The sequence below is a fragment of the Artibeus jamaicensis genome, unplaced genomic scaffold (assembly GCF_021234435.1).
Source record: "Artibeus jamaicensis isolate MK-2021 breed Jamaican fruit bat unplaced genomic scaffold, CSHL_Jam_final contig_585, whole genome shotgun sequence".
Classification (NCBI taxonomy): Eukaryota; Metazoa; Chordata; class Mammalia; order Chiroptera; family Phyllostomidae; genus Artibeus; species Artibeus jamaicensis.
This window is the reverse complement of record NW_026521894.1, coordinates 8371502-8390976: the sequence shown is the minus strand read 5'-3', so window position 1 is coordinate 8390976 and position 19475 is coordinate 8371502. Positions and strand designations below refer to the sequence as shown.

The following is a 19475-nucleotide window of genomic DNA, read 5'->3' as shown; positions in this document are numbered from 1 at the left end:
AAGAACGGCCCGTGACTTCCAAAATCAGAGCCAGAATTTGACAAGCCCGCCCTGACGCTCGCCAGAAAATACTTCTTACTTTTCATTGACCGACAGTCCTGAAGTTAGAGCCTTGCTTCATTTTCATTGGCTGTTGCTTCTGTCTCGTCCTTTCACCACACCCACTTTCCCACCGGCGCCCAGTGAGCTTTGCGGGATAGTGATTTACAGAAGCCTGGGCGGGAGCCCGCGCTCGGCGGGAGTGCTCCCCCTCCCCGGTGCCGCGGCCCCGCCCCGCCCCCTGGCCGAGGCCCGCCCTGCCCCGCCCTCCCTCCAGAGAGGGCGGGGACCAGGCGGTGGCCGCAGCTGCAGGAATGTGCTGGAAGCCTGGGGGCGGGCACTGGAGAGGTGCTGAAGGGACAGTTCCCGCGGCGGAACTGGCCGGGGGCTGTTGGGAGGGTGTGGCAGCCCTCGGAGCCGGCCGGGCACGTGAGCGATGGAGACAATATGGATCTACCAGTTCCGCCTCATCGTGATCGGGGACTCCACCGTGGGCAAGTCGTGCCTCCTGCACCGCTTCACCCAGGGCCGCTTTCCCGGGCTGCGCTCCCCCGCCTGCGACCCCACCGTCGGCGTGGACTTCTTCTCCCGCCTGCTGGAGATCGAACCCGGCAAGAGGATCAAGCTGCAGCTCTGGGACACGGCGGGTCAGGAGCGGTTCAGGTAGGGCCGCCGGCGCCGGTAGACCCGGGGACCCCAGGGACCGCGCCGCCCGCCTGTCAGCCCCGGCACCCCAGCCCGGAGCTTCGGGCGCAGGAGCCCTGGGCGGTAGAGACTCTCTGGCCCTTCCCTCTTGAAAGTGCAAACACTCCATTCTCGCTTCCCCTCGCCCCTCCTCTTCCAGGAACGACTTCCTCCTCCGCAATTACTCACTTCTTTCTTTGGCGCCCATCTCCTGCGCGCCCTTTCGGCTTTTCCCTACCCGCCCGAAATGGGGTCACCCTCACGGACCCCCCTCTTCCCCAACTCTCTCGGCCCCAGCTGGTATTTTGGTTTCCAACTCTTCGGCCCCCTTGCTGCCTTCTCCCCAAACTCAGCGTCCCTCGCTGCGCACACCCTCCTCCGAGCTCGCTTCTTCCTCTAACCAAGCTGCTTCCCCGCTGTGCGGCCCGGCAGAACTGCAAAGTAGGGTTCCCAGGTTTGTGCCTGACCCCCTTAGCTTCACAGCAAGCAATGCTGAGGCCCCGTTATTGCTTGAGCTCCCCGAGCATCGTTCAGAGGGAGATGGATGCGGTAATGGTTTGAGTCCCTCACGGCACCGAATGTGGTCATCAGAAATACCGGGCAGTCACCCGTAGGAATGAGTGTTGTACAACAACGAGGTGTAACATCGGGGGCACAGGCACAGCTGAGGGATTTTTGTTTTGTTTTGCTTTTTAAAGGTTGGGCTCTCTTTAGAAGTTTGTCGTCATGGGTGCTTTGGTGGGAAAAAGAGATGCTGAGGTTTGTTGGGAACTTTTATTTCTTCTTTTATAATGGGTACTTAACATTCCGAATATACATTTCTAAACAGAGAAGGAGGGATCCAAATGAGTAGTCTCACTCCAAATGTTCGCTGAGACCCTGAAAGAAGGATTTCACAAAGGTGACTCATGTTATGCAAATAAAACCAAATGTAAATTGTATGTATTTTCTGGATATTTAAGACTAAACCAGAGACAAATCACATTTTAAATTTCTAGGGTTCGGGGGCACTTTTTTTAGTGGAAGGTGGGAAATCAGATATATTTGGGTCTTTGGGGTTTTTTTAAGGTTTCAAATCCGTAAGCAAACATTTTGCAATCTTCAGCAAGTACATGGCCTGTGAAATAACAGTGCCCCAGGAAGGGACTTCCCAACCATGGCTCCTCCTCACCCCCAGCCAGCATCCCATTCTCTGTGAGATCAGCCTACTTCTGTGAGATTGCTCCAACATTTAAAGTTTTGGCTTCCATTCCCAGCTATGACACTGATTCATAGAGATAATAGAAGTGAAGTGCTTGGCTTGCTTATTCCTTAGTTCTCCTATGTGCGAAGTGGAAAGATGGTAAGACCAGCCCTTCAAAAAGGTGTTAAAGATTATTGAGTTGAATTACATAATACCTAGAATTTCATGAAGAAGTTTTTTCCATTTCAAGAAGCTTCCTTTAATTAAAATAATTTTCAAACTTCTGATTCCTCATCTGTGAAATGAAGGGGCCATTGAAATCTCTAAGATTCTTTGCAGTTTTACCATTATAAGGTGGATTGCAAATTCTTTGTGATGCAATCAGAGATGATCCTAAGATATATCAGGGTTAGGAAAAAACTCATTCACTAATAGCTCTTGCTCCGCCCCTCTAAAGTGAATGTAATAAAAACATGTTTTTTATGCTTTAAACTTTTAGCATCTACTGTGAACTGCAACTGCAAGAAACATGAGTAGTAAAATCTCATTGTATCTAATTGTTTCTTAAAAGTAGCTCCTGAACTTATTAACAAGAAAGTAAAGGATAATTAGATCTTAAAGACCTTTTTGCTAGACAGATAATTAATTACCTTAAGAAGAATGTAAATAGTAATTCATTTTAATGTTATTGAAACCATTTTATGTATATTATTATGGGAGTTAGCAGACAGTAACTCCCAAAATAATGCAAGGATATGTACAAAATGTCTATTGACAGTGACTCATACCCTATTTTTGTCTGGCTCTTTATTAAAGGTACATTTACAAATAAGAGGGGGCACCCCAAAAAACCCCAGAATTTATTTTTTTTAAATTATTTATTCTTCCATGCTTAAACTTCAGTCACCTTCAAAGCATTCTCCATAAGATGCCTATCAAGATGTTTTTTTCCACTGCTGCTCAAAAGAATTTTTGAACTTGTTGGTTTTGATGCCTTTTAGTGCTTCTACCGTTTTTTATTCTACCTCTTCCACACTGGCAAAACATTTCCCTTCGAGGATTTATTTCATTTGGGAAAATACAAAAAAAGTCACTTGGGGTGCAATTAGGTGAATAGGGAAGATGGGGCATGGAGGTCATGCCATTTTTAGTCAAAAACTGCTGAAAATCACCCATCATGAAACGGGCAAATGCATTTAAAGAGTCTTCAAAAACATTTTCTGAAGTCGAATGCAACCTCTTACAACAATGCCAGCTGGTACACCGATACAGATGGGTTCCTAGAATACTCACCTAATGGGGAAAGCCTGTACTATAAGGGGCCCGCTCTCTAGGAGATAATTCTCGTTTTGGGGGGGAGTCTCCCCATACATACATATGTCAGTAACTACATCCAATTACTCGATTTTCTCTCATTTAGAAGAATGTTGCACCATAAAATTCAACATAAAACATTCTGTTAAATCACTCTGTAACTTCAGGTAAATACAGATACTTATTTTGCATAATAGATATCCCTGAACATGTATTTCATAGAAAGATATGATAGCTCACAAAATATATTTCTGTCATTCATAAATCATACCATTAGGAATTTGGGAAATTTCATATTTGGAGGTTTATTACTGATTAGTTTTAAATTAACAAAAATGAACCTTCTTTAGAGAGCTTGGGGTGTAGCTTGAAAACATAGACAAATATGTTACAAAATAAAGAGTGGGCCAGTAATTATAACCAAAATTAGTCTTAGTTTCCCCCCATCCAGCTTTATTAAAATATAATAGATAAATTTATTTATTCCTTAGTTTTCAATGTTCTGATGAATATGCTGGCAGACCATAACTTCTTGAAAAAATAAAAGGGAATAAGGTAAAAATTAAGAAGGGTTATGAAAGGTTTTCTTAGGCTCCGCCGAAGAAGAAATGCCAACCTACCACAAAGTTAGGCAGTATAGAGTTTTACTGGGGTTTGCGCACCCTGGCGAGGTTCTGTGGTCTGAAAAGTGAGGCAGAAGAAGTCATGCCCAAGCAGGGAATGTGGCCGGGTTTTATTTTGGTTGGTTCTCTCCGTGGGAGCTGGAGATTGGTCCCCTTTGAACAAAGCGGCAATACATCATTGGTGGTTCTCTTTGGGCTCAGGTTGCTATGCGGATATCCGCTTTGGCAAAGCCTCTGGCTCCGGCTCCCTGGTTTGGTTTGACGTCAGCTGTCTTTTCTGGGTTGTAGTTCAGCTGCCATTTTGTCCCACCCCGCCCATCCTGACAGGTTAGAACAGCAATTTTCAACTGATATGCTACAAGAATTTTGAAAATATGCAGTACTGACTGTTTAGTCAGGGGCACTGACCTCTGTTCCTTTGGATTGTGAAATTTTTTTAAAAAATGACAACAGCCAACACAACAATAGCCATTGGTGTGAGTGAATAAAAATTACACCTATTTTTTGTCAGATCAGCAAAAAATATATTTTTGGTGTGCCGCAGAAGTTCAGTAATTAGTTTATGTGTGCCATGAGATAGATAAAAAGGATGGAAAATTGCTGCTTTAGAAAAATAATGTGTATGTGAATATACTATAAGTTATGATGTAATACTCAAACATTAAGTTTTTATTATTAACACTATTTTAGTGAGGATAAATGTTAAATTGCTATGTTAAGGAGAGTCAAAATTACAACTCTTTCATTGAAGGTAGAAGTTTATGTCTTTTGCATGAGTCTTAGGTGAAGGGGTCCCAGTTGGTGGAGTGGCTCTCCTCCAGACCATCATTCAGGTACTTTCCCTCTCGTCTTCCTGTTATCCTTAGGACATAATCATTTTAATGGACACTGTGTTCCAGCTCAGGGGAAGGGAAAAGCAAAGATCTAAATTAAGCAATGTTCCTTTTAAGCAAGTGAGATTAAATGGTACAAATCACTTCAGCTCTCAATTCATTGGAAGAAACTAGTTGGTTATAAGGTCAGACTTAGACTGGCCCACCATGTGCCCAGGAAGAAAGGAAGATGGATTTCACCTTGTGGGAGTTGCAGGGAAACTAGCAATCACCACGTTTAATTTTTAATTATCATAGTGGAAAGGAAACAAGAATATTATTTAACACAGTGTTAATAAGGATAAATATTGGAAGGGCTAGAAGTATGGAGGGAATCAAATGTAAGAATATCAGTTTTAGCCCTGGCTAGTGTGGCTCAGTGGATTGAGCTCCAGCCTGCAAATTAAAAGTTCACTGGTTCAATTCCTGGGTCAAGGCACACACCAGGGTTGTGGGCCAAGTCTCCAGTTGGGAATGTATCCCACCAGCATGCCCTACCCTTAGTTCATGTCCATGGGCCATATACACAAGTTATTTGGCTTCTACATTTCCTATACTACTCTTATCCTCCCCCTATTTATTTTGTACCTACCATTTATGCTTATTCCCTGTACATTTTCTCCCATTGTCTCCCCTTGCCCTACCTGCTAATATCCTCCATGTGATTTCCATTTCTGTAAATCTGTTCCTTCTAGTTGTTTCCTTAGTTCATTTTTGTTTTTGTTTTTTTAGGTTCAGTTATTGATAGTTGTGAGTTTGTTGCCATTTTACCGTTCATAGTTTTGATGTTCTTTTTCTTAGATAAGTCCCTTTAACATTCCATATAATAAGAGCTTGGTGATGATAAACTCCTTTAGCTTTACCTTGTCTGGGAAGCACTTTACCTGCCCTTCCATTCTACATGATAGCTTTGCTGGATAGAGTAATCTTGGATGTAGCTCCTTGCCTTTCATGACTCCAAATACTTCTTTCCAGCCCCTTTTTGCCTTCTCCAGGTTTCTTTTGAGAAATCAGCTGATAGTCTTATGGGAATGCCTTTGTAGGTAACTGTCTCTTTTTCTTTTGCTGCTTTTAAGATTCTCTCCTTATCTTTAATCTTGGTTAATGTAATTATGATGTGCCTTGGTGTGTGCTTCCTCAGGTCCAACTCCTTTGGGACTCTGGGCTTCCTGGACTTTCTGGAAGTCTATTTCCTCTGCCAGATGAGGGAAGTTCTCCTTCATTATGTTTTCAAATAAGTTTTCAATTTGTTGCTCTTCTTCTCCTTCCAGTACCCCTATGGTTTGGGGGTTGGAATGTTTAAAGTTGTCCCGGAGGTTCTTAAGCCTCTCCTCGTTTTTTTGAATTCTTGTTTTTTCATTCTGTTTTGGTTGAATGTTTATTTCTTCCTTCTGCACCAAGCCACTGATTTGAGTTTCCTTCCCTTCACTGTTGGTTCCTGTACATTTTTCTTTATTTTACCTTTTTCTATATTTTGCAACCATACTCAACCATCTCTTTGAGTATCCAGATTACTAGTGTTTTGAATTGTGCATCTGATAAGTTGGCTATTCTTCATTGTTTAGATGTATTTTTTCTGGAGCTTTGATCTGTTCTTTCATTTGGGCCATATTTTTTTGTTTCTGCATGCCTGTTCTGTAGTAAGGGGTGGAGCCTTAGGTATTCACCAGGGAAGGGCAACCCTCACCACTGCATTGTGGCACTGTCTGTAGAGGAGGGGTCCAAAAGGGAACAATGCCATTTGGTCAACTCTCAATGGGCTTTTAGTCACTTCTTCTGCTATCCACTAGCAAATTGGGTCCTTCTGGTGCTGATTCCTGGGGGCGTGGGTGGTTTTGTGTTTGTTCTAGAAACCTGTGCATCTCTCCAATGAACTCTCCTGTAAGTCTGAGAGTTTCTCCCACTGCTGCCTCAACCCCCACAGGTTTTTCCAGTCACAGGTTTTGAGGTTTTATTTTCCCGTGCTGGAACCCTGAGTTGTGCAGTTTGTCTCCCTACCCAGTTGTTCCTCCCAGTTTATCTGCACACAGATGTGGGACTGCCTGCTCCACCAGTTACCACCTTGCTGCACATCCTCTCCACCCCAGCTGCCTGTCTCCACCCCTCCTACTGTTCTGGATGAATGTTTCTTCTTGAACTCCTTGGTCGTTAGACTTCCATACAGTTCTATTTTCTGGAAATTCTGGTTATTTTTGTTTTTAAATTTGCTTTTGCCCTTGTTTGGTTGTGCTAGGAGGCCAAGTATATCTACCTATGCCTCCATCTTGGCTGGAAATCCGGATTTTTATAGTTCTGAGTCTGACATTTACCTTTAATCAATTTTAAGTTTAATCTTGTGTATGGTGTAAGAAAGTTATCTAGGTTCATTTTTTTGCATGTATCTCTCCAATTTTCTCCAAGTCAGTTATTGAATAAACTGTCTATACTCTTGTATGCTTTTGCTTCCTTTGTCAAATATTAATTGACTGTATAGACATGAGTTCATGTCTGTGCATTGACCTGTGTGTCTGTTTTTATGCCAATACCATGCTGTTTGGGTATTTTTTAAAGATTTTATTTATTTATTTTTAAAGAAAGGGGAAGGGAAGGGAGACAGAGAGGGAGAGATATCAGAGTGTCATTGCCTCTCATACACCCCCTGCTGGGGACCTGGCCTATAACCCAGGCATGTGGGAATCAAACCAGCAACCCTTTGATTCATAATCCAGCACTGAGCCACACTTGCTAGGGCCAATACCATGCTGTTTTGATTACCTTGGCCTTGTAGTATAGTTCGATATCAGGTAGTGTGATTCAAACACACTTAGGGCAATGTGAAAATAAAATGAGATTAATAATAGAAACGTTGGCTGTAGGGAATAGGAAACTTTGAGGCTTCAAACCAGATTTGGCCTTTTCTTTTTCCTTTCATGTTGTCTGAACTTTGAGGTGTTATATATACAGCTACTAGTTATGAAGCTCAGAAAATAATGTCCTCCGAATTCAGTGCTTCTCAAATCATGATCTGTTTAACACTCATCCCATTGGATTCATTTTAAAAGATGGGCTCTGTGCCCTGAATGGTATACTCAGTTGGTTAGGCATTGTCCTGCAAAGCAAAAGGTCTCTGGTTTGACTCTGGTCAGGGCACATGTTTGGGTTATGCGTTTGGTCCCTAGTTGGAGTGCATGCAAGAGGCAAGTGATATTTCTCTCTGACATCAATGATTCTCTCTCCATTTCTCCTTCCCCTACACTGTCTTTAAAAATAAATAAATAAAATCTTTTTTAAAAAATGGATTCTGTGATCAAATAAGTTTAGAAATCCCGTAATCCATGTAGCACTGTCTTAGAAAAGCATATCATTGAGGCTTTAAGAAGTACTGTGGCAAGGAGGTCTGTTTAACTTTGATTAAACTACCTTTCAAAATGTATTTGAGGGACAATTTTCGCAATGAGGAAATCTATGATAACCGGTGTTCTAAGAAGTATAATTTGAAAAACACTGCCTTAATGAGTTGCTTTAGTCACTTTTTTTGAGCAGAACCACTAAACTTTGGAGGTCTGGAGCAGTGGAAGTCCTGTAGACATTAATTAGTTACCCAGCAAACTTAGCTTAGCAAAGGGTTATAAGCAGTAAATGCTAAATAAGGGGCAGCCTTCCCCCTCCAACCCCACAGAAAAATCTCAGGTTGGCCACTAATTCTACCGAGCATACTAGGCCTCTCCCTTGCCCTCTGCCTGCTTCTTCTCTTTCCCTTTAGCTGCTCTCTGTATATCTTTCTCCTCCACATGTGTGTTACCTGTCGTTCACCTTATTTTAGTTTTTCCCTTGTCTGTTTCTACTCATTGTTTCCTTTCACCCTTCTTTTTCTCTCCTTCCTTTTAATTTCAATGTGTCTCGTACTTGCATTTTCTTTTTAGCTTATCTCCCCTTATTTATCTCTCTGGTCCCCTCTGTCTGTTTTTTACTCTACTGCTTTGAAATATGAAGTTAATATTTAAAGGTGGTTTACTTTATGTTTTATGCTCTTTAAAAATAAGCAATGGGAACATTTTATATTTCTCCTTAAGAGACCTTTTAAAATGACTACACTGAACAGTTTTGTGTGCTTTGTTTAAAGGGACCACATTTGATGCTTACCCTCTTTACTGTAGCTCTTCACAGTCTTCAATATAAAAAAAGATTTTCTGATTCTGGATTGGCGGGTTCATAATTACACAGTTAACAAAGTAGAGATTGTCACAATTAAGTACCGTTATCATTGCAGTCTACTGTAGTTCCAAGTTACTAGAAACAATGGAAAGCTAGGCTGTATTTTTATATTGAGAAACCAGATAATATAGTATCTTGGTTAAAATTAAGTTGTAATATGTAATAAATAACAGAAATGTAGCCAAATTTCTGGCTACAGGAATTATTTTATTTCATCTTATTTTATTTTATCCTCATCCAAGGAATTTTTTTTCCATTGCTTTAAGAGAGAGAAACATCTATGCAAGAGAGAAGCATTAACTGGTTGCCTCCCAAACATGTGCAGACCAAGGATGGGCCCCCAGGTCCCCAGATCAGGGATCATACACATCTGAGCCAGGGATGGTCAGCATCTGAACCCATAGGGTCACATGCACCCACACCCAGACAGGGAATCAAACCACAACCTAGGTATGTGCCCCAGCCAGAATTGAACCCTCAACCTTTTGGTTACACCACAACACTTCAACCAACTGAGCCACATTGGTCAGAGACTAGCCAAATTAATTTAGATAATAAGGAATAAATTATAAATAATACAGATCTTATGGAAAACAAAAACAGATTACACAGGTAATATTAGTTTAGATAATAAGGAATAAATTACATTAGTTTAGATAATAAGTTTAGATAATAAGGAATAAATTATAAATAATACAGATCTTATGGAAAACAAAAACAGATTACACAGGTGTCTGAAAGCACGGAAACTCCAACGACAAGAGTTTGTGGACTTTCTTTCTAGTTTATTTTCATTTTCCAACTTTGTTGGCTCCAAATTCTTTCAACCTCTGAGCCTTTTATTTAATTTCTTGAATGAAAATATCTCATTGGCTACTTGAATGACCAGTGAATCAGCTCCCCCACAGTTAGTTATTAAGATGTACTTACATATAATATAAATCTATTATAATATAAATCTGTTAGGTACGTATTAAGTACATATGTACAGATACCATGCACGTGAATCTGTGATGGTCTACCTTTTGGGAAGGAGAAATTCACAGAAGGAAGTGAGCAGTCATCCCAAAAAGTGTCTGTTTTGTGGTGTTTCAGAGTAAAATGATATATAAGAATAAGCCAGCATAATTTCTAACGAGTGAGACAGAATGTGGAAAGATGACTCATGTAGTCCAATATATTTTATACTCTAAAGATTTTCACTGTCCACTCAGGCAATTCAGACCATTTTGAGGGATTGCATAGTCAGTATAGTCAAGAAACTGACCAGTAATTTGAAAAACCTGTAATTGTTTTTTTGAATTTTTTTCTTCATTGGTTTACCATATGTGGACACTGCCTCCATGCTGAATTGCAGTGTACACCCTGAAGTAAACTAAACGGTGTACACCAAATGTTTAAAGGGCCTGGTCCAGCAGTAGGCAAAATTGCTAAGTAGGTAAAGCTCATTTTGGGTATTTTGGGGCTTTCCCACTTTCCTTTCTGGTTTTTAGAAAAACTAGTAAGAATAAAAGAGTTCTGTTTCCTGGAACAAGCATTTCTTATTCCTAGTTGTAGGGACCCCTACTTTTACTTTCTATTACCATTTTGATTTGTTAGAAATAATGTTACATTTATGGTAACTTCATCATATAAGCTATTTATTTGTAGTCATGACTGAATACTGTATTTTTTTTCTGTGCATTGCCTTACTGTCAAAATGTTTTCCTAAGGCTGTATGTTTGTTCTCCTGCAAAGGAAACTCTATACAGACCCAGACAAAAAAAAAAATAAACAAAAGTACCTTCAGATTCTGAGAAAATGAGGCAGAGAATGGAAAAGGAATAGGAAGGAAAAATCAGTCATGACTTGAAACACAGACATGGCGTGAAAGTCTACAAAGCCAGTGCAGGATTGAACAGTGGGCCTGGGCGAAGGGTCACATTGGTAGGACCAATAAAGAATAGATGGAGACTTGCCTTGGGGTGGTAAACACACAATACAATGTACAGATGATGCATTGAAAATTGTGTACCTGAAACCTATATAATTTTGTTAAGCAGTATCACCCCAATAAATTCAATAAAAATGGGGAGAAGAATAAAACAAAGACAAAAAAGTAAGGACTTTTAGTACAAGTATGTATATTGGGGATTAAGATTGTCTGGTCCTTTCTGCCACTCAGCTCCCAGAATGCTGCCAGTCAGGCCTTCACCCTTAAAACAGAACATGGTGGGATCATTTCTGAAAAGTCTTACCAGGCCAAAACAAAAGACTTATGATGGCAACATTACAGTTTCCTCAATTAAGTAATCCAGTCTGATTATCTTACAGTGGGGTTTAGTCTCAATTATGAACATTTCTTTTAATATGAAATCTAGAGACCAAAATAAACAGACCAAAAGCAGCTGGAGAAATAATTTAATAAGGGAGAAAGGAATGTTGATACAAACAAACAAAGCTAGTTTTAATTTCTTCAGAGAGGTAACAGGGAAATACTGTAATCACAAAAGAAAAGCAGTATACTATTTTTTTAAAAGAGAATATTCTGAGAACAAAAGATCCTTTGGAAACACAGTAGAAAATATAAAACACCCAATATAAAGTTGAGGAAATTTCTCAAAAAGTAGGACGAAAACACAAAAACTTAGAAAATAGGAAAAAGTTTTTTATTAAAAATTAGAGGACTATCCAACAGTGCAATACGCAAATAACTGGCACTACAAAAAGAGAAAACGGGGGAAAATCCAGAGAGGGAAGATCATCAGAGAAGCAATTCAAAACAATTTTTCAGTATTTAGAGATCGAGTTTTCAGATTGGAAAGGCCCAATACAATAGATCAAAGCAGACACATTCTAAGGCACATTGTCATGAAATTTGAGAACCCTGGGGCCACAGAAAAGATCCTACAAACTTTCAGAAGGGGATAAAAGGTCACATAGAAAAAAGATCAGGGACATCAAAATTACTACTATACTACAGAACAACCATCATTCAGAACTGTGTAAAACTTAAGTGAATGAAATTCCTACAAGTAGCGATTTAAAGAAAAGGCCACACTGAGACTGATAGGAGCTGTGGAGCCACAGAACAGGCTGGTCCCACACTCGTGTATGGCAAATAAAAATTGGGAGGAGTATATCTGCTGTGGAAGGTCCCCTGAGGAACAGGGTCTCAGACCAGGGATCCAGTGTCGGGAAGAGAAGTCCCCATAACTTCTGGCTATAAAAACCAGCAAAGATTGTGGCTGAATGAGTCAGAAGGCTTCTGGAGCCCCAGACAGTTCCTCTTAAAGGGCCCACATACATATATATACTCTCGACTCACTCACTCTGAGCACTAGCACTGCGGCAGCAGCTCCAAAGGCAACAAGGATATATGGGGAGAAATGGAATTGTCTGGCATCAGGATGAGAGCTGAAGATGTCCAGCTTTCTGCTAGACAACAGTGCTGGCAGAGGCCATTGTTTGTTTTCTGAGCCCTCCAAAGATCCAGCAGGCAGGAGCCAGATCTGAGTCTCCATCACTGGCTCACATTGTTCACTGTTCCCTAGTGATTCCCTGAGACCCTGCCCCACCCAACTTGCAGGCTGATCCAAGCTGTTTCCAGTGGCTTTTCCATACAAATGGACTGTTGCTGCTCATACTTCAGACTTTCCCCAAATCTGAAACCAGCAGCCTCAGTGTGCCCCATACCTCTCACCAAGTGGCCCCAGGCCCAGCAGTAGCAGCAGCCAGCCTTGTTACACACCTTGGCCTCACCTGGGCACCTCCAAGCCCAGCACTAGCAGCAGCCATTTGCAGATTGCTTTGTACGCTCATGCCTGGTGGTCCTTTGCAGAACAGAGGCAGCGGCTGATTTTGGCCTGTCTCCCAGGAAGCCCCAGAGCCAGCACTCCTAGTGGACAGTTTAAGACCAGATGGAAGCACCACCCAACAACCTCCACAAACAGCACACTCAAAAGCGGACTCAGCAGGCATCAGAACCCCACAGGAGAAAGGTCCTGCTCTGTGGGTTGCGTGCCTGCACAACTGATCCTCCACAGTAGTCAGTGCTCATAGCCGGTCCCTATTGCCTATCAGCCTGGGGATAAATCCCTCCCATTGACATGCCAACAACCATCAAGGCTTAACTACAACAAAGGGTGTACATCCATGGCGCACATAGATGGGGTGGGTGAACCTGGAGTACCCAGCTTGGGTGACTGGGGAGTCTGTGCCACTGGATCCTACAGAACACCAACCACATTAGGCCACTCTACCAAGCCCAGGAGATGTAGCAGCTTTACTTAATACATAGGAACAAACAGGGAAGCAGCCAAAATGAGGAGACAAACATGTCCCAAATGAAAGAACAGAACACAACTCTAGAAAAAAGCACTAAACAAAATGGAGATAAGCAATCTACTAAATACAGAGTTCAAAACACTGGTTATAAGGATGCTCAATGTACTTAGGATAAGAGTGGTTGATTTTAATGAGAACAGCATTGAAAAAGGACATGGAAACCATACAAAAGAACCAGTAAGAAATGAAGAATACATTAACCGAACTGAAGAATAATTTACAGGGAATCAACAGTAGATGAAGCCAAGAATCAAACCAGCAATTTAGAAACATAAGATAGCAAAAAAAAAAAAAAAAAAAACCCAATCCGAAGAGGAAAAATAAAAAAGAATTTAAAAAAATGAGGATAGTGTAAGGAGCCTCTAGGGAAAATTCAAGCGTCCTAACATTTACACTATGGAGATGCTGGAGGGAGAGAGAGAGAGCAAGACATTGAAAACCTATTTGAGAAAATAATGACAGAAAACTTCCCTAACCTAGTGAAGGAAATAGACATATAAATCCAGAAAGCACAGAGTTCCAAACAAGATGGATGCAAAGAGGGCCCACTCCAAGACACATCATAATTAAAATGCCAAAAGTAAAAGACAAAGAAAGAATCTTAAAGCAGCAAGAGAAAAACAGTTACCTACAAGGGAACTCCCATAAAACTCTGCTAATTTCTCAAGAGAAACTTTGCAGGCCAGAAAGGATTTGCAAGAAATATTCAGAGTGATGAAAAGCTAGGACCTACAACCAAGATTATTCTACTGAGCAAAGCTATCATTTAGGATCTAAAGACATACAAAGAGCCTCCCAGACAAGAAAAAGCTGAAGAGATTCATCACCACCAAACCAATATATGAAATGTTAAAAGGTGTTGAAGAAGATGAGAGGGGTTGAGCAAAGAAGAAAGAAAGAAGAAATTCATGGACACAGACAACAGTGTGGTGATTGAGGACAGGAGAAGGTTGGATGGATGGATGTTGAAGAGGGTATGGGAAGATAAATGGTGATGGAAAAAATAAGAACAATTAAAAATACAAACAATAAAATGGCAATACATTTATTTGTATTAGCAATTGTATGTAAAAATAAAATAAAAACAGATTCATAGATACAGAGAACATTTTGTCCATTGCCAGATGAGAAGGGAGATGGGGGGATGGGTGATAAAGAGAAGGGATTACAAAGTACAAATTTGTTGTTATGGAGTAGTCATGGGGGTGTAAAGTACAGCATAGTAGATATAGTCAGTAATATTCTTCTAACTGTGTAGTGTCAGATGAGTCAGATTTATCAGAATGATCACTTAATAGGTTATTTAATGTCTAATCACTGCATGTGCACCTGAAACTAATATAATATTGTATGTCAACTGTAAGTGCAAAGTAAAAAGTGATTTAATTTTTTTTAAAGATTAGGGATCAGATTGTCCTCAGACTTTCCTAAAGTAGTTGATGCTAGAAGACAATGGAAAAATGACTTCAAAATTTTGAAGGAATTCTATATCTAACCAAACTGTCATTCAGTTGTAAGAGCAGAAACCAAACATGAAAGGTTTCAAAATATTACTTCATGAATTGTTTTTAGGTAGCTACTTGAAGAAGTGCTACACACACACACACACACACACACACACACACACACACACCCCAGTAAGGGAGTAAACCAGGAATGAAAAGGAACTACCTGTGAAGAAAGGCAAAGCTAAATACATAGGAAGATGGTGAAGAGAGAACCTAGGATGATCTCTCTGCTGCAGATACCAAGGCCAGATTGAAGCAAAAGGTTTGTAGGAGAGGCCTCTTCAGAAAGGGGAAATTGGCAGAAAAGCTAATGGGAATGAATGTCTTAAGACAACTGGTAGAGAATTTGGAGTTGGGTTATTGAAAAATCCATGGAAAACTTAGCAAAAGAAAGGAAGGAAGAAAAAAATGTGGCAGAGACCTAGTGCTCACTCATATTTGATGCCTCTTCTGGACACATGAGAGGAATAAATTTCCCTTCCTTTTCCATTTAGTGGAATTATATGACAAATTGTGGCCAGTGGATCTGAGCAGAAGTTTCATGTGATGGTTTTAAAATACAGCCCAGATTCTTTAACAGTCATCCTATCGAGAAGTAGGTTGTCACTGCCCATAACCTAGTCTATCTTAAAAGATAATAATGAAAGATAATTATTAACTCTAAAGAAAATAAGTCATAGATTACCCCAAGGCTCAGTGATGGAAGATATCTACATGGTCATAATAACACAATTGCTACAAATGATCTTTCTAAAATTATGATTCCGTGATACCGGCACGTTGGGGGGAAGGGAAGAGTAAGAATGTGTGGTAAGTGTGCACATATAAATTTGATAAAAACACTAACTTAGAGAAAGAAAGAAGGTAAAGAGCATAAAAGAAAAAAGACTTGATAATAAAACCCGCATAATTGTTTTTATCCTTACCCAAGCACATTTGTATTGCCTTTAGAGAAGGAGGAAGGGAGAGAAAGAGAGAGAAAAATAAAAAAAACACTGATGCGAGAGAGAAACATTGATTGGTTGCCTTCTTATACATGTCCCAACCAGGGATTGAACCTACAACCTGGGTTTGTGCCCTTACCAGAAATCTAATCCACCACTTGTTTTGTGGGACGATGCTTCAACCAAATGAGCCTCACTGGCCAGGGCAAAACTGCTGAATTTCAGAGGTAGAGCAAAATGAGGAAAGTATAAACGTCAGTTATAAATTCCAAGATGTGGGCAGATATACTGAAGCAAATGGGACAAAACAGTGTAGAGGAAGTCATATGGGAACAGACAGACATCACAATAATGTTTGGAGAATTATAACTCAAGGGAAAAATATTCTTTTTTTAAAATTATATTTTATTTTATTTTTTTAATTTTATTTTTTATTGATTATGCCATTACAGTTGTTCTGTTCCCCCCTTCATTCCCCTCCGCCCTGCACACGACTCCCCCACCATTCCCCCCCTTTAGTTTATGACCATGTGTCTCAAGTTCTTTAGATTCTATATTTCCCATACTGTTCTTGCCCCCCCCATCTATTTTCTATCTACCATCTATTTTCTGTACCTTCTTTCTGTACCTTCTGCTACTTATTTTCTGTACCTTCTCCCCCCTTCTCCCACTCCCCTGTTGCTAACCCTCCTTGACATCTTCATTTCTATGTTTCCACTCCTGATCTAGCTGTCCTTTTAGTTTGCTTTTGTTTTAGGTGTGGTTGTTAATAACTGTGAGTTTGCTGTCCTTTCACTGTTCATGTTTTTTTAACTTCTTTTTCTTAGATAAGTCCCTTTAACATTTCATATAATAAGGGCTTGGTGATGATGAACTCCTTGAATTTGGTCTTATCTGAGAAGCACTTTATCTGCTCTTCCATTCTAAATGAAAGCTTTGCTGGATAGAGCAATCTTGGTTGTAGGTCTTTGGATTTCATGAGTTGGAATACCTCTTTCCAGCCCCTTCTTGCCTGTAAGGTCTCTTTTGAGAAATCAGCTGACAGTCTGATGGGAACTCCTTTGTAGGTGACTGTCCCCTTATCTCTTGCTGCTTATAGGATTCTCTCCTTCATTTTAATTTTGGCTAATGTAATGATGATGTGCCTTGGTGTGTTCCTTCTTGGGTCCACCTTCTTTGGGACTCTCCGAGCTTCCTGGATTTCCTGGAAGTCTATTTCCTTTGCCAGATTGGGGAAATTCTCCTTTATTATTTGTTCAAATAAGTTTTCCACTGGTGACTGTGCCTTTCCCCCTTCTGGTACCCCTATAATTCGGATGTTGGAGCGTTTCAAGATGTCCTGGAGGTTCCTAAGACTCTCCTCATTTCTTTGAATTCTTGCTCCTTGACTCTTTTCTGTTTGGCCATTATTTGCTTTCTTCTGGTCCACTCCATTGATTTGAGTCCCAGTTTCTTTTTCATTGCTATTGGTGTCCTGTGCAATTCCACTCATTTCAATTAGTTTCGCCTTCATATATTTGTCTAATTTGTGGCTATAATCAACCAGATCTGTGAGGATCCTGATCACCAGTGTTTTAAACTGTGCGTCTGAGAGTTTTGCTATTTCTTCATCACTTAGATTTATAGGCTCTGGGGCTTTGAGATCTTCTTGTGCCATTTTTGGTCTGTTTGCGCCAGTTAAGTATGAGGAGTGGAGCCTTGGACTCCCAGGTCACTGGGTTGTGACGCTGTATGTGGGGGTGTGGTCAGAGCGGGGAAATGGCGACCCCCTCTGCTGTTTTGTGCCGCTGGGTGAGGAGCAGAGACTTAGGTGGTTCACCATGGTAGGGCCACCCAGGTCACTGGGTTATGACGCTGTAGGTGGAGGCGGGGTCAGAGCAGGGTAATGGCGGCGCCCTCTGCTGCCACTCACTGCTGAGGCCTGCTGGGTCCTGTCTAACCGCCCACTCCCTTGCTGGTCTATCAGCGCACAAATGCGAGACCACAGTCATATCTCGCCCTGCTCCCTCGCTGGTTCCCTGCGGTCACTTGCTGGGTTGCTCCCTAGGTCCACCCGTTGCAACCCTGCGCCTGGGTTCCGCGCATCTGAGTCCGTCTGACCGAGTTTTCCCGTGCAACCCCACTTTGCCAGCTGCTGGTTTCGCCCCTCTTACCGGTCAGGCTGAAGAATTTGTTGTTAACAGACTTCCAAAAAGTTCAATTTTCTGTGTTCTGGCTGTGTTTTCTGTTGCTAATATTTAGTTGACTCTAAACTTGGTTGTGTGAGAAAGCAAGGCATTTCCACCTATGCCTCCATCTTGGTGGAAGTCTCCTAATTATATTTTATTGATTATGCCATTACAGTTGTTCTATTTCCCCCCTTCATTCCCCTCCACCCTGCACACCCCCTCCCCCACCATTCCCCCCCCTTTAGCTTATGTCCATGTGTCTCAAGTTCTTTAGATTCTATATTTTCCCTGCTATTCTTGCCCTCCCCCTGTCTATTTTCTACCTACTATCTATGCTACTTATCGAAAAATATTCTTTAATGATGTTAGATCACATAAAGCATTATATTATGGAAAGTAAAATAATCATGAGAAGCGGGTCATCGTCTCATCTTTGTTCTGCAAAAGCGTGCCAGGAAGCATTGGGATAAGTAAAGTCTGTTATTACACTTTCTGGTAAAATATCAGATAGAAAATAAGCGTCCTTTCATAATCACCTTCTAGGCAATTGATGAAGCTGGAAACATTTCTCACTAATTTCTATATAAATTATTTTGATTTTCACACAAACTTGTTTGCCTCCCAGAATCCAGTGCAAAGAACAGTTTGAATTACTAATTACTTCTAATTTAAATAAAGTTGTTTTTTAGAAAATGTGGATTACTTCACTTACATGCTCATGGTGTTTGTAATCCTTCAGCTTATTTCTCTCCTTTTGATTTTACAGATCCTTACTATAAATATCAAAAGGAGATAAGGATTTTTTTCCCTCTGTTATTCTCCCATTTGCTCAGCATTCACATGCTGGGTGGCCATGATATGAGAAAATCTGAATTTATTAATCTGGCTCTTTCTTCATATATAAATACTGGTAGGATTCATGTGTGCCCAGCCTGTTTTAGACACTTAGGGATGCTGCATTTCAAAAGAACTTACAAAAATTCTTGCTCTCATGGAACTTACCTTCTAATAGGGAGAGAAAAGCTGTGACCAGAGACAAACTGGAAAGAACTATATAGGATACCAGAATGTGTGTAATTACTACAGAGGAAAATAGATGATAAAAGATGAATAGAGCGTGCTGGGGATGACAAGAGTGCCTCACTCTCATAAAATGATGATCTTTCATAAAAGGAAAATACAAGGTGGTCAAGGGAATAAATTCATGTGTTCAAACAGAATATGGCCCATTAGGTCTTATCAATGTTATATATAGTTCCCACAGCCACAGACTTAGTTTGTAATGAAAAGACCCTAATGAATTACACTAATGAACTATAGAAATGATCCCTGAAAGTACAGTCTTACAAAATTATAAAAAAATGAATTTTAATGTTTATATATATAAAGAAAAATATGTTATAAACTTCAAGTTTCAGAATCTTAAGCAAGTGCAGGGACTGTTAACGTCAGTCATAAAAAGAATGGTGAGACTTGTTTAGTCTCGTGAAAGCAGTTCGAAAGGCCCAGATCACAAGGCAAGTGACGCAGTTAAATAAAACACAATGACTGTTCCTAGAAGGGAGGCAGCAGCGTACTGCCATGATGAACAGAGGCTCTTCTCACAAGACTAATGCTTTC

The 19475-nt window shown here is 40.7% G+C and overlaps 1 protein-coding gene across 1 annotated transcript in view; it reads left to right on the top strand.

Moving 5' to 3' along the window:
• The first annotated feature begins 382 nt into the window (after positions 1–382).
• RAB39A (RAB39A, member RAS oncogene family) overlaps positions 383–19475 on the top strand; it is a 31300-nt gene continuing 12207 nt past the window's right edge. Inside the window, exon 1 of the mRNA XM_037153590.2 lies at positions 383–702. Within this exon, the coding sequence (XP_037009485.2) occupies positions 476–702 (227 nt within the window). The 5' untranslated portion in view covers positions 383–475. The remainder of the gene's footprint in view (positions 703–19475) is intronic.